The sequence below is a fragment of the Patella vulgata genome, chromosome 4 (genome assembly GCF_932274485.2).
Source record: "Patella vulgata chromosome 4, xgPatVulg1.2, whole genome shotgun sequence".
Lineage (NCBI taxonomy): Eukaryota > Metazoa > Mollusca > Gastropoda > Patellidae > Patella > Patella vulgata.
Window position 1 is genome coordinate 68,667,391 of NC_065882.2, and position 14,373 is coordinate 68,681,763.

Genomic DNA, 14,373 nt, shown 5'->3' on the forward strand with positions numbered 1-14,373 from the left:
GTCATTTGCATATTTTAGTATTATGCCCCCAAAATCAGATATCCCCTACTTTTTTTGAATAGTATAAGTTAATCATTCGGTTTACTGTGATATGATTAAGATTGTATAACATTGACTTGTATCATTAGTTTAGTATGGAATGTATTTTTGTTCTTTCAGGGCATGTTATTATTATTCATGAGATTTTTTGACGTTCTTCATATGATGCTCTTGTGCTTCATCTCTAAACTGTAACCGCGTTCGCGGAATGATCATTATAATATTTTGTTGTAACTATGTGATATTGGTGATATTTATATAAACTTTTAAACCATCTTGTGTTATCATTTCATCGAACCCTTAAAGCAGCGAGTCTAAACTTTTAATTAGGCGCCGCATATAGCTGCGACAGATTCTCCCAAATGCATGACAACCCAGACCAAGGACTACTCCGCCCAAGACCACTCAGACCAATAGAGAAGTCCACTCAAAGACAGAAGACCACTATGGTTAAGACTGTGTCATCATTATTGAGGTGAAATACAATGTGCAGTACTCATACCCCACAAGTTGTTATGGAGAGAGAATTGGGGTTTAACGTCCACTCGACACAAACTAGGTCATTTTGGGACTAACATATCGTTTAATGTTTTTATTTCAATAATTCGCTTGCACGTAGAGGTCTTTAACAGTGGGAGGAAAGGGGAGGACCCAGAGATAACCCACGAGGTTGGACAGGCGACCCTACTCCTTGTCACGTACAACCGGGGATTCGAAACCACGCCTGTTGACTCGATGACAGGCTTTATGATACAGTGCGCACGTGCTAACAATTCGGCCATCCAACCCCCATGTTATGGAGAAAATTAGAACCGAAATAGATGAGCTGATACAAGTGCACTTACTTTTTTTGAAAAAAATATGTATGAAGAATTATTTCTGCCTTTGCATCACCAGTCAAAAAGGGGGCATATTCTGGCGCATTCCTCCCAGGTTGCCTGACTGTAGCTGTGGAAATTTAAACCCCTCTTGTTAAACTCTATTGAACAAATGACAGGGTTAGGGTGACTAAAGATCAAGCACCAAACAAAATTTTCAATGTGAATGTAAATCAAGCTGCATTACACTTTTACAGATAGATCAGTAATAGATGTACTTGTTACAAGTGAAAACTTTCTTGTATGGTTTTGTGTATATTGTTCGAATATAAAAGTGACAGCCAAACATATGCTGACAGTGACATTGATTTTAATAGTGATGATGATATTGATGAAATTATGTGAGTAGGCCTACACCTGTATACATGTATTTTTGTAAGCGGTTTTTTTAATATTACATATTTTAAATATGTTTTACTTAAATGTACTGTACATGTCAATAAATTTTCATATTATATTTTGTCACTTTATGCTTACTATATGTTTTTATTTTACTTTTTTTTTTATTCTAATTCATTTCCGGTGCAGGCGGAGGGCTGACAAGGCACAAGAACAGCAGTCTAGTCGAGGTCCTGTGTATACATTGGTGTGCACGTAAAAAGATCCCTTGGCAGCTGTAATTTGATATAAACGTAGGCCATAGTGCTGTGCCCAGGCAAAATTTGCTTTATAGCACACTGTATAGCGTATATGCCCATCTTCATTAGACCATTTCATTTCTAATTCATTTTACTAGAACCATTTTACTTAGGTAATTACCGTTTGTTTTTCTCTTATATGTACTTTTATTTACTGGTTGGTATATATCTTTCAATTTTGTACAGTGTATATGGGCACAAGACCTGATCTCTGTGTAAATACATGTTTTCTGTGAATAAAAGAACCTGAACAGCACATTAGAAACCGTTCTCCAGTATTAATACACTTTAAAAAATGATATTATTATTATTATATACATTTTTCATTAATGGTATTGTTGTGTACGAGGAAATTTATATAATTGCATTTGTTTATTTTTTTTAATTTCTTTCTTTAAATAAATGTAATCTCATACTCTCTTATAGGGGGTTGGGTAGCGGAATGGGTAGCATATCATAAGGTCTGTCATTGAGTCCGCTGGCGTGGTTTAGATTTCACAGTTGTACTTGACAAGGAGAAGGGTGGCCTGTCCAACCTCATGGGTTTTCTCCGGGTCCTCCGGTTTTCTCCCACTGCTAAAGACCACTACACGCAAGCGAATTATTGGAATAAAATTGAACCAAAATTACCTAGTTTGTGCCGAGTGGAAGTTAAACCCCATTTCTCTCTCTCTATACTCTTATAATAAGTCTATTGTTTTCTCGTTTTAAAAAAATAGTAAAATTGATGGAGGTGAATTATTATTAATTTTATCGATCAGATCACATGGTATTATTATTTTTGTTTTTTCTTAGCATTATATATCGTCGGTGGGCGATCAAAACCTCGTATATCGATTTTGGCGCCAAAAACGTTTTTTACATGGTTAGAATCGTATATTAATGGCGCGTCGAATGCTCTATTCGCGGGTGTTGTAATCCAGTTAGAAATCAAGTTATAGGCATGTGACTAAACATCGTATTCTGATTCGTGAAATTTTCTATAAACCAAAATGTCGTATCTTATATACGCCAATTTGTCATAAAACATCTTTCAAAGTCACGTGGTTTTTAAGAACCAAACGGTCGTATCTCCTAATTGACGTCGACGCAGGCTACAGGCTAACAAGGTAAGAATTTAATTTCACATTACTAAGTCTTTAAGTTTTGTCTAACACAGCCTGTCGATGGGTATTGTTTATTTTGACATCATAGTAGTTATTTTCAATCTGAATGATAGAGGAATTCACATTAGAAAGAGATGAAACGTGTAAAACTGTGTCCCAAATCTAGATGAAAAAAAAAAGAAAACAATAGTCTTGAACTTTTAGACACTCGAGCGAACCAGCTTACTGAAGAATTTAATTTCACATTACTAAGTCTTAAGTCTTGTCAAACTGTTTTATTATTATTATTATTTGTTTCAGTTACCCATTACAATGGCGTATTCAAATCCGTCTTTGTCATAAAATATCTTTCAAAGTCAGGTGTTTTTTAAGAACCAAAAAGTCGTATCACCTAGTTGACGTCGAAGCAGGCTACAGGCTACTACTAGTACTATTACTAAGAAGGTAAGGATTTAATTTAACATTACTAAGTCTTTAAGTTTTGTCTAACACAGCCTGTTGATGGGTATTGTTTATTTTGACATCATAGTAGTTATTTTCAATCTAAATGATAGAGGAATTCACGCTAGAAAGAGATGAAACGTGTAAAACTGTGTCCGAAATCTAGATGAAAAAAAAAGAAAACAATAGTCTTGAACTTTTAGACACTCGAACGAACCAGCTTACTTACGAATTTAATTTCACATTACTAAGTCTTAAGTTTTGTCAAACTGTTTTATTATTATTCTTATTTGTTTCAGGTACCCATTAGAATGGTGTATTCGAATCCGTTTTTGTCATAAAATATATTTCAAAGTCAGGTGGTTTTTAAGAACCAAAAGTCATATCTCCTAGTTGACGTCGAATAAGGCTACAGGCTAATAGTACTATGTAAGAATTTAATTTCACATTACTAAGTCTTAAGTGTTGTCTAACACAGCCTGTCGATGGGTATTGTTTATTTTGGCATAATAGTAATATTTTGAATCTAAATGATAGAGGGGGGGGGGGAATCACGTGGCTAAGTGGGTAAGACGCTGGCTCGCTAGCCTGGAGGTCGGGTGTTCGATTCCTGCATTGGCCGAGAAAGTTCATCCAGATTTTCCGGCGTGGTTCTCCCTTGTCAGTGATGCAGGACGGAGGGCCTGGCAAGGACAGCTGTCTAGTCGTTCGGATGGGACGAAAAACCGAGGTCCCGTGTACACATTGGCTTGCACGTAAAAGATCCCTTGGCAGTTGGAATTCGATATAAGAATAGGCCGAAGCGCAAAATTTCCCTCATAGCACACTGTATGGCGTATGCCCGTCTTCATTAGCCCAGTTCGGGGCAGAACAGTAGGACGTTAAACCCCATTTCATTTCATTTCATGATAGAGGAATTCACTTAAGAAAGAGATGAAACGTGTAAAACTGTGTCCCAAATCTAGATGAAAAAAAAAGAAAACAATAGACGAACCAGCTTACTTACGAATTTAATTTCAAATTACTAAGTCTTTAAGTTTTGTCAAACTGTTTTATTATTATTCTTATTTGTTTCAGGTACCCGTTACAATGGTGTATTCGAATCCGTCTTTGTCATAAAATATATTTCAAAGTCAGGTGGTTTTTAAGAACCAAAAGTCATATCTCCTAGTTGACGTCGAATAAGGCTACAGGCTAATAGTATTATGTAAGAATTTAATTTCACATTACTAAGTCTTAAGTGTTGTCTAACACAGCCTGTCGATGGGTATTGTTTATTTTGGCATAATAGTAGTATTTTGAATCTAAATGATAGAGGGGGGGGGGGGGGGGTCACGTGACTAAGTGAGTAAGACGCTGGCTCGCTAGCCTGGAGGCCGGGTGTTCGATTCTTGCATTGGCCGAGAAAGTTCATCCAGATTTTCCGGCGTGGTTCTCCCTTGTCAGTGATGCAGGACGGAGGGCCTGGCAAGGACAGCTGTCTAGTCGTTCGGATGGGACGAAAAACCGAGGTCCCGTGTACACATTGGCTTGCACGTAAAAGATCCCTTGGCAGTTGGAATTCGATATAAGAATAGGCCGAAGCGCAAAATTTCCCTCATAGCACACTGTATGGCGTATGCCCGTCTTCATTAGCCCAGTTCGGAGCAGAACAGTAGGACGTTAAACTCAATTTCATTTCATTTCATGATAGAGGAATTCACTTAAGAAAGAGATGAAACGTGTAAAACTGTGTCCCAAATCTAGATGAAAAAAAAAGAAAACAATAGTCTTGAACCTTTAGACACTCGAACAAACCAGCTTACTTAAAGAGCCAGCTTGAAGGACCAAGAACGTGACATGAGTTAACCTAATCAATTAAGCGTTGCACGGCCTTGCTTTAAAAGTAGTTTGAATCTGACATATCAACTGAACTTCAGTACATGAGTCAGTACATATAGGTTTAGTGGAACACAGGCGTAAATACTTTATCGAGATACCCGCCGGGGTGGGGGTGGGTGGGATATGTCTAACACGTGCGCTAAATGTTATTTAATCTAGTGGCGTGGTTACGTCGAACCCACACTGTAAGTGACAAGGAGTAGATTGCCTAATTTCGAGGGTTTTCTCAGGATCCTCCAGTCTCTTTCCACTGCCAAAGACCACACTTATTGAAATGAACATTTAACCATGTTATTCCCGAAATGACCTAATATCACTTTCTCCCTCACCCCCTCTCTCCCCCCACCCCCGTTGATGTTGTATGTCATTCCCGAAATGACTTAATATCACTTCCCCCCCCCTCCTCCAACCCCCACCCCCGTTGATGTTGTATGTGTATCAAACTGTTTTATTATTATTCTTATTTGTTTCAGGTACCCATTAAAATGGCGTATTCGAATCCGTCTTTGTCAAGGGGGAAACGTATGCTTCAGATCTCCTTAAATTCGAATACATCGAAAGCTAAGACTCAGGAAGTACATGTGCTACCTACTTATAAACTGTTTAAAAATGAGAAAGTTTCCACAACAAATTTAAAATATTCCAGTAGTGAAGATAGCCACGATTCACGTAAAGATTCCGATTTTTTACCAGAACGTAAGAAATCTCGTTTATATTCCGATAAAAATGTCCTTAAATTAAGACATAATTTTTCTATTAATCAAGGCCGCCTGAATGCTATAGTAATACCGGCATCGGAACATAAAGCTATACCTGAAAGTCCCTCTAAATATATTCTATCGGACTCCTGCAAGTCGATTCCATCTGGCACATCTAATCAAGCATCTAGTCGGAGATTTACTATAAATAATGGAAGGCTTAATGACATTTCAAAACCCTCTACAGACCCCTTAGAAATATGTAGCTGTGATCATGAGTTAGATTGGCTGTCTTCTTATCTGGCCCCAGCACCACGTGCAGTTACTAACACGTACCTTGCTCCAACACCACCTCGTGCAACCAGTACTTACCTTGTTTCAACATCATTTCCAGGCCCAAGTACTTACCAGGACCCAGTGCCACCAAATGAAACCAGTACTTACCTCGCCCCAGCACCACCTCCAATAACTAATAATTACTTCGCTCCAGAACCATCACCACTACTCAGTATTCATCCCGCTCCGGCAACACCTCAAGTAAATGGTACTTACATACCTTTAGCACCTCCCCCAGTAACCAGTACTTACATTCCTTTACCATCTCTAATAACCAGTACTCACATCCCTTCAGCACCACCTCTGGTAAACAGTACTTACCTCGCCCAAGCACCACCTATAGTAACCAATACTTACATTCCTTCAGCATCACCTCTGGTAACCAATACTTACTTCGCTCAAGCACCACCACTAGTAACCGGTACTTATATTCCTTCAGCATCACCTTCGGCATCTAGTACTTACCTCGCTCAGGCACATGCTCTAGTAACCGGCACTTACAACCCTCCAGCATCACCTTCGGTAACTAGTACTTACCTCGCTCAAGCACAACCTCTAGTAACCAGTACTTACACCCCCCTAGCATCACTTCCAGTAACTAGTTCTTACCTCGCCCAAGCACAACCTCTAGTAACCAGTACTTATGTAAATTCAACACCATCTTCAGTAACCAGTTCTTACCTCGCTCACGCACCACCTTCAGTAACCAACATTTACCTCGCTCCAACATCAACAAAAAGAACTTACCTTGATTTCGATTCGCAGACAAATTCTAGCCTCGTTTCGTCATCGTTGGGGAGTACAGTCCTTGCTTCCACACACGCTACAAATATTTACAATGCTTCAGCATCAACACAGTCTAATCATCTGTTGACAGTTACAGGATTGCCATCGTCAGACATTTCAGCCACAGTCGAGTCGGTCGCAATTTCAATTGAAGAAAACAAAGCAATAGAATCCGCTGAAGAATCAATATCAGCTGATATACTAAAAAGAGCTAAAAAGGGGTCCTCTGATCCAGCAGTTTGGCTTAAGAACAACAACCAACAATTACGCATGCATGGTAAACCATACATGGGTTTAGTTCATAATGATGGACATTACAAATATGCTGCTAAGAGATCAGGAAAAACACTTAAACCATCGTCCTGCACATCAAAGTGTAAAGCTCCAAATCCTAACAAATTCTGTTCAAAATTTACAGAGGATGACAGACGTAGTCTATTTGAAGCATTCTGGAAGATGAGTTGGGACCAAAAAGAGGTATACATAGTAAATCTTGTAAAGAAATGTAATGTCAGAGATAGAACCGTATGCGAAACGGAAGAAAAGACATACAGAAAGCAAACTACTTACCATTACCACTTAATTAAAAACAATGACAGGTTACAGGTCTGCAAGAATATGTTTTTATCGACGTTTGCTCTCGGAGAAAAAATGGTGTACAGATGGGTCGACCGTTCCAAAAATGGTACAACACCTGGCTCGACCGAAAAGAGAAAAAAATCCAAGAATAGAGAATCGTCTACATATTTAACCGCTAGACAATTTCTAGACTCTTTACCTAAATTGCCGTCCCATTACTGCCGATCATCGTCAGACAAGATGTACTTAGAACCAGTCTTCACAACATTTATGTCCTTGTATAAGGAATTTGCGAGCTACTGCCAACGCGAAGACCATCCGGTTACAAATCGAAAGAGCTTTCGGCAGGCATTTGAAGATATGAACCTGTCTATCTTTACTCCGAAGAAAGATCAATGTGATTTATGCTGCTCATTTGAAACCAAAAATATATCTGAGGAGGTGTATGCAGAACACATACAACGTAAGAATGATGCAAGAGAGGAGAAGATAAAGGACAAGGAATCGATAGATGCAAGTACCGCAGTGATAACGATAGATTTGCAGGCTGTTTTATTGTGCCCCTCATTAAATGCTAGTTCGTTATATTATAAAACCAAATTGGCATGCCATAACTTTACAATTTTTGATTTGGGTACCAAAAACACTGTTTGCTATTTTTGGCACGAAGGAGAGGGAGATTTGTCCGCCAATTCATTTGCATCTTGTTTATGCGATTATGTTATTAATTATTTACCATCTAATGTCAAAACCCTGATTATTTATTCAGATGGGTGTACTTATCAAAATAGAAATTGTATATTGGCAAATTCACTATTAAAGCTATCTTTTGATAGGGATATTATTATAATTCAAAAGATACTAGAACGTGGACACACCCAAATGGAGTGTGATAGTGTTCACAGTACGTTTGAAAGACAACTGCGCAATAAACCGATTTATACACCATCTGACTATGTACGAATTTTACAATCAGCTAGGGCATGTCCGTATGAGGTTAGATATCTGTCACACGATTTCTTCAAAGAGTATTCATCTTTAAGGTATTATACATCCATTCGCCCTGGAATTCGTACGGGAGATCCGGTAGTAACAAATTTGAGAGTTTTGAAGTATCTCCCTAGGGGGGAAATATTATACAAATTAAATTATAAAGACGAGTATCGGTTTCTACCAAGAAAATCCAAACTTAGTAGCCCATCACAAAACGACGAAGTTGAACGATTATTTCAAGAACCTCTTAAGATAAAATGTAGCAAATATCAACATCTTCAGGAATTGAAAACGGTAATTCCAAGAGATTATCACGCATTTTATGATCGATTGAGTCATGATTAGAAGTAGAAGCTTTGCTTGAAAATTATAAAATTGTTCATTTGTCTATGAAGTGTTTATTACAATTGTTAATTAAATGTATTATCCAAGAGATTATGACACATTTTTGATTAATTAAGTCATGATTGGAACTAGAAGCTTTGCTTTAGAATTATAAAATTGTTCATTTGTTTATGAAGTGTTTATTACAATTGTTAATTACATGTATTATCCAAGCGATATCCAAGTCATGATTAGAACTAGGAGCTTTGCTTGAAAATTATAAAATTGTTCATTTGTTTATGAAGTGTTTATTACAATTGTTAATTAAATGTATTATCCAAGAGATTATCACGCATTTATTATCGAGTCATGATTAGAAGTAGGAGCTTTGCTTTAGAATTATAAAATTGTTCATTTGTTTATGAAGTATTTATTACAATTGTTAATTACATGTATTATCAACAAAATATAAAATAAAAATTTTTGAAAAGTCTTATTCGATAGCTTTTCTCTAATAGATTCCATGCTCCTGGCTAAACGTACATTAGGTTTTGTTTATAACTCCTGTTTATGGAGTAAATATCACGACACTTGATATCTTATCTTAGGTTGTGTGGTCAGTATCCCGATCCAAGGCTATATTTACCTACCAGAACCGATCCAGGGCTATTTACCTGGGTAACTTAGGTTGAATTATGTCGTGGATATTATAGCCCTGGATTACTTACCTTGAATTATGTCTTGGATATTATGGCTCAGGGTTATTTGCCTTGAATTATGTCGCGAAAATTACAGCCTATAGTATAGGTTACTTAACCTTGAGTAATGTCGTGGATACCATCGCCCCGGGTAACTTACCTTGAATTGTGTAGTGGATATCATGACCCCGGTTAACTTACCTTTGGTCGGTGGCGGACCGAGGTACCCCGCCCCCTTAAATAACAGTATAAAAAATAACGTGTAAATTTCAGCACTTTGTTGGGGTGATACAGCTGATGAAATTGAGAGTTATATTCGGGTGCAGATAAGCTTCACAATCCACCACTGACACCCCGATTTTTCCCGATTTGCTCGCACCCCCCTCCCCCCCTCCGGGGCCGATAAAAAAAATATCCTGCGTCCGCCACTGTACTAGGTAAATTACCCTAAAAACATAATCTGTGTAAATAGGTCATTAAGAACAAAACGTCGTATATACCCAGAACAGGCTTATAGTTTGTGAACAGAACGTCGTATATCACATACGCCGCCATTTCACAAGACAAAATGTCGTATATAGCCACAGCACATAAACCCCTAAAATTATCCAAAAAATAACCTTCCCATATTATATTTTCCATAATTTAGTTCATAAATTAGAAATATAATCACATTCAATAAAAAATCCGGGACCGCAGATAGTTTTTTGTTTCCCCTGAAAACTTACTAAAATCCGATATACGAGGTTTTGATCGCCCACCGACGATATAATTATAAGACCGAACCAGTATTTCAAGCATGCCAAAATCGTTCTCATCTGTATTAAGTATAATATTTCTCTTGGATATTGTTTCACTGATGGCGTCACGCTAAGACACGGTAAATTTCGCTGCGTGGATTATTGCTTGTTCATGAAGAAACTCTTTTAAAGAATCTACACGAAAGTTTAAAGTGATACGTGATTGGATTATACTATAAACTAATCAACTTATAATCAGTAAAAACAACAAAAACAGTGAGTTTTTTGCGATTGATTTATTATCCCCTGGTTTTGTTTACATTTTCAATGGCGTCCCCAGCAACACCGACACCAAGCAGGAAAAGACCAAACACTATCTCACCAATAGACATGCAACGTGAAATATTATTAGCATCAAGTTTGTCCGATTCTGTCCTGAAAAGAACTAAACAAACCAATATAAAATCAATGTTTACCCAATCCGGAAATGATGTTGATAAAACATATAGACCTACATCTGAATACGAAGATGATACTTTGTCTGACATTTCGTTACAAGCTGACCTAACCAATTCTGACTTTAATAACTTCTCTGGTACTATTGACAAAGAGCAGACAAATCTTAAAGAAATCGACACATCTACTTCAGTAACTGACGAAAAAACTGCAAAAACACACCCTATAAACACTTTTTCTGAACAGGAAGATTCCATTTTTGATAAAACCGTAGAGGCACTCACTCATCAAATTGCCCTATCTTTTCACAGCAGGCAAGTTAAGGATGCTATCAGGCCTTTCATAGAACAGATGGTCCAAGAAGAGATTACAAAACAAATTGCTCCTCTCCAAAATGAAATCGAGTCCCTAAAATTACAGTTAGCCACAACATCCCTCCATCTCAATGCATCTGTACAAGACAAGTGTGACGAGCTCGAACAATATAGTCGAAAAAACTGCATACGTATAAGCGGAATTAAAGAAGATTTAAATGAAAATGTTGAAGGTAAAATCATGAAAGTTCTCACCACTATTGATAACTCCCTAAGTCCAAACAACATCGAAAACTGTCATCGTCTAGGTAGAAAACAAGACAACAAGCATCGCCAAATAATTGTAAGACTTAAAAGCTACAAAACAAAAGTACATATTATGAAGAACAGGAAAATGGCTCAAACAGCAATAAAAGGCGTATATATAAATGAAGACCTGACTAGATACAGAGCATACGTAGCAAGTATTACACGCTGGTCATACAAACAGGGTTTTATTGCTGCCTGCTGGACCAGTGACAGTAAAATATTCATACGTGAAAACAGTACTGTTCCAGGAAAGAATGGCCCGACTCGTAAACTAACAAGCCCGGTTGAAGTGCCCGGTTATAAACCAACAAGTGAAGAACTAATTAATTACAATCTAACCAGTTCACTGCAAGCTCAGACCAACTCTCCATCCGCTGAAATATAGTGTAACATAGAAAATCTGTACATCATTGTTAATATCAATACCTGTGAAGATAACCCTGCCCCCTCAATAACCAACAATAATTCATAAGTGTCTACCCTTTAGAATATAAATTTCCAAAATGTTTTGCCTGTTAAATTTGCATGAAAGATCTAAAAATGAATTTATAAACTTATATATCTGTGAATTTTGCACATTGATATTAAAGGGAAACAACCCTCTTTAATGCACCATCAATATCCCATTGAATTTTTAATATTACTTATATATATTATTATATGTATTAGCTATATTAATTTTTTATGATTATGATATCTTTATTAAGCTTACTTAAGATTGAATATTATAGCCAACAAACATTATAGTTCTTGTAATAAGTAATTGGAATTCAATATCAAACTTGCATAACCAAATATATACACCTATAGACTTTACCCATATTATATATTTGTTTGTAAATTAGCCTGTCTGTATAAAGCTGGTCTGAAATGTTCTCTGAATCTCCTGCAAAATAGTGCAAAACATAAAATCAAGTAGTTAATCATCTTTAGTAGCTTATTGCAAAGTTTGTAAATCAACTGACTATAGTAAATCAGAAATCATAATACTACACTATTTAGAGTTGTCATTTGTATTGTAAAAGACTGATAATAAGCTGGGGGTACATGTATATGATGCTGTATATGATGTTTACAGGTTTACTGCCAGTGTTATTAACTGCTATGCATGTTATGTTAAGAGTAAGATTATAATAATACATACTGTTTTAAGTTAGATGAAACTGATTAGAAACCAGACAAGTAGAATCCAATCGCTAATTGCTTAGTTCCGAGTAGAGCATACTTCCTTTATATTGTTTAGTTTTTATCTATATTTATAACTGACAACTCAAATTCTCAATTACTATAATATGAATTTTAAATATCAAGATAGTTTAATATGTAAAATACTTACCCTTATTAGCCCCTGTGCTATGCATGTGCATTAACTGTCTGCAGTTTACTCATCTAAAAAAAAAAAAACCCCAAAAAACCCAACAATTATTGAGATTGTAAACCTTTTGAATTGATTAATTTTGCGATTACTATAACCCCAATGTTAGTTAATGGTTAAATAACACTGTAGGCCTAAAGGCTTTTATGCAGTAAAATTACCAATAACCCCATCCGTCACAGTGCAAATTGTTTTCTTAGAAGAGTGTCAATACTCAACTTTAAACATTGACCTAAACAGAGGCCTGCTTCACGAAACTTTGATTAGGACGGAATCTAAGTTTTAGTAATATGATTGGATAATTAGATCGATTTTATTGCCTAGTATTTACTAAGATTTGAATTTTATCTTTGGTTATATTTTCAAGAAGCAGTAGCCCTGAACTGTCAATGCTAGGGAACTATGTAAATAAAATTGAAGCATATGGTAATCCCAAACTTACCTAGTTTCTCTCAACAATAACAGTATCATTTTTACCTGAAATAAGAATTACTAAGTAATAACACAAATCTGTTGAACTTGAAGTGACAAGTCAGAAATATTAGAAAACAGAACACGAAATTATAAATAATGAAATGACAGTATGCTGCGAAATTGCAAAATACTCCTAAATAGCCCTTGCACGTCATCGTTAATAATGGTAATTGGTATCAAGCTTTGTAACTGTGCCAACTCTCCTAAATATGCACATTGTCCACGTACGATTAACTTTAAGCAGGTAGCTTTAGGCCTACTAGGTAGTCTATGAATGAACGATTGTTATGTTACTACTAGTGTTAGTATTAAAATTTTATATATTATAAACAATGTTGGAAACTTTTGCCTTGTTGAGTAATTAACGGTTATGGGCTTGTATCAACAAACTGCACAACTCAAATTAAAACTGTTTATCAAACCAAACTACATGTGAATTTACTCACCACCTAAATTGGCCGTTATTTTCTAAACTGTATTGTGCTGTAAACACCATGCTCTCTTCCCTTGTCGAGCTCAACGTGCCAATCAAAGAAAAATCACGTGACGTGACTCTTCCATTCGCACAATATCAACATTTGCTGTTTTATTATTTGTTATTTCTCCTTATCTGTGTTTGTTTTTTTTTTTGGGGGGGGGGGGGGGCTTTTTTTTTTTTTTTTTTTTTTCGGATTATTTTTAATTGGTATCAGTCCTTGTTATTTTATGGGATTAATTTACTTTGTACCAATCCACGCACAGCGCCGCATCAATGCTATACCGTGATTATCGATCTTTTATTTGTAAATATGTATATAGATGTGATAACCAATATTTTTGTAAATATGCATATAAGTACTATTTAACATATCAAAATGATTTAAATCATTACCAATGTACATCATCAAATTTTTATGTGTATGTGTGTTTTCCTGTTTATAGCTTTGCTTGTTGTTTGTTATTTTTTCAATACGTCCCAAATATTATATCTATGACCCTCTTAGTTTCTGGTGATATTGAAAGCAATCCTGGCCCTCCCCGCAATTTGTCTATTGTCCATCTGTATATAAGGAGTCTCCGCCACAAAGTTGATATTTTAGCAGCTGAACTATCTGAAAAATTTGATATTATTCTCCTCACTGAAACATGGCTTGATAAATCAGTAGACACCAACACATTTCTACTAAGATCTTTCCACGCACCTATAAGAAACGACAGGACGTACGGACAGGGTGGGGGTATTGTGACTTACATACGGGACACGCTTTCTGTGAAAAGAAGACCTGACCTGGAAGTCGACGGTACAGAATGCATATGGTTACAACTAAA

General features: G+C 36.5%; 1 protein-coding gene and 1 long non-coding RNA gene across 9 annotated transcripts; one reads left to right on the forward strand and one right to left on the reverse strand.

The window, feature by feature from the left end:
- The first annotated feature begins 2,910 nt into the window (after window positions 1–2,910).
- LOC130012503 (uncharacterized) lies at window positions 2,911–9,080 on the forward strand. Of its 2 annotated transcripts, XM_056100601.1 has the most exons (4): window positions 2,911–3,105; window positions 3,402–3,531; window positions 4,180–4,309; window positions 5,457–9,080. In XM_056100601.1, the coding sequence occupies exon 4, from the start codon at window positions 5,469–5,471 to the stop codon at window positions 8,718–8,720; it is 3,252 nt and encodes a 1,083-aa protein (XP_055956576.1). In that variant the 5' UTR covers window positions 2,911–3,105; window positions 3,402–3,531; window positions 4,180–4,309; window positions 5,457–5,468; the 3' UTR covers window positions 8,721–9,080. The 2 variants fall into 2 exon arrangements, with proteins under 2 accessions (XP_055956576.1, XP_055956577.1); XM_056100602.1 differs by lacking the exon at window positions 2,911–3,105 and having other exon boundaries at window positions 3,401–3,531.
- A 1,189-nt stretch (window positions 9,081–10,269) lies between these two features.
- On the reverse strand, window positions 10,270–13,590 carry LOC130012504 (uncharacterized). Of its 7 annotated transcripts, XR_008787946.1 has the most exons (7): window positions 13,512–13,590; window positions 13,034–13,068; window positions 12,553–12,605; window positions 12,034–12,102; window positions 11,556–11,590; window positions 11,163–11,264; window positions 10,270–10,582 (listed from the first exon to the last, which is right to left on the reverse strand). It is a non-coding gene; the product is annotated as an uncharacterized LOC130012504 (long non-coding RNA). The 7 variants fall into 7 exon arrangements; XR_008787943.1 differs by lacking the exon at window positions 11,556–11,590; XR_008787942.1 differs by having other exon boundaries at window positions 11,163–11,590.
- Window positions 13,591–14,373: the final 783 nt, after the last annotated feature.

Excerpts from the sequence above, each read along its gene's own strand:
- LOC130012503 (XM_056100601.1), top strand. The coding sequence starts at position 5,469 with ATGGCGTATTCGAATCCGTCTTTGTCAAGGGGGAAACGTATGCTTCAG.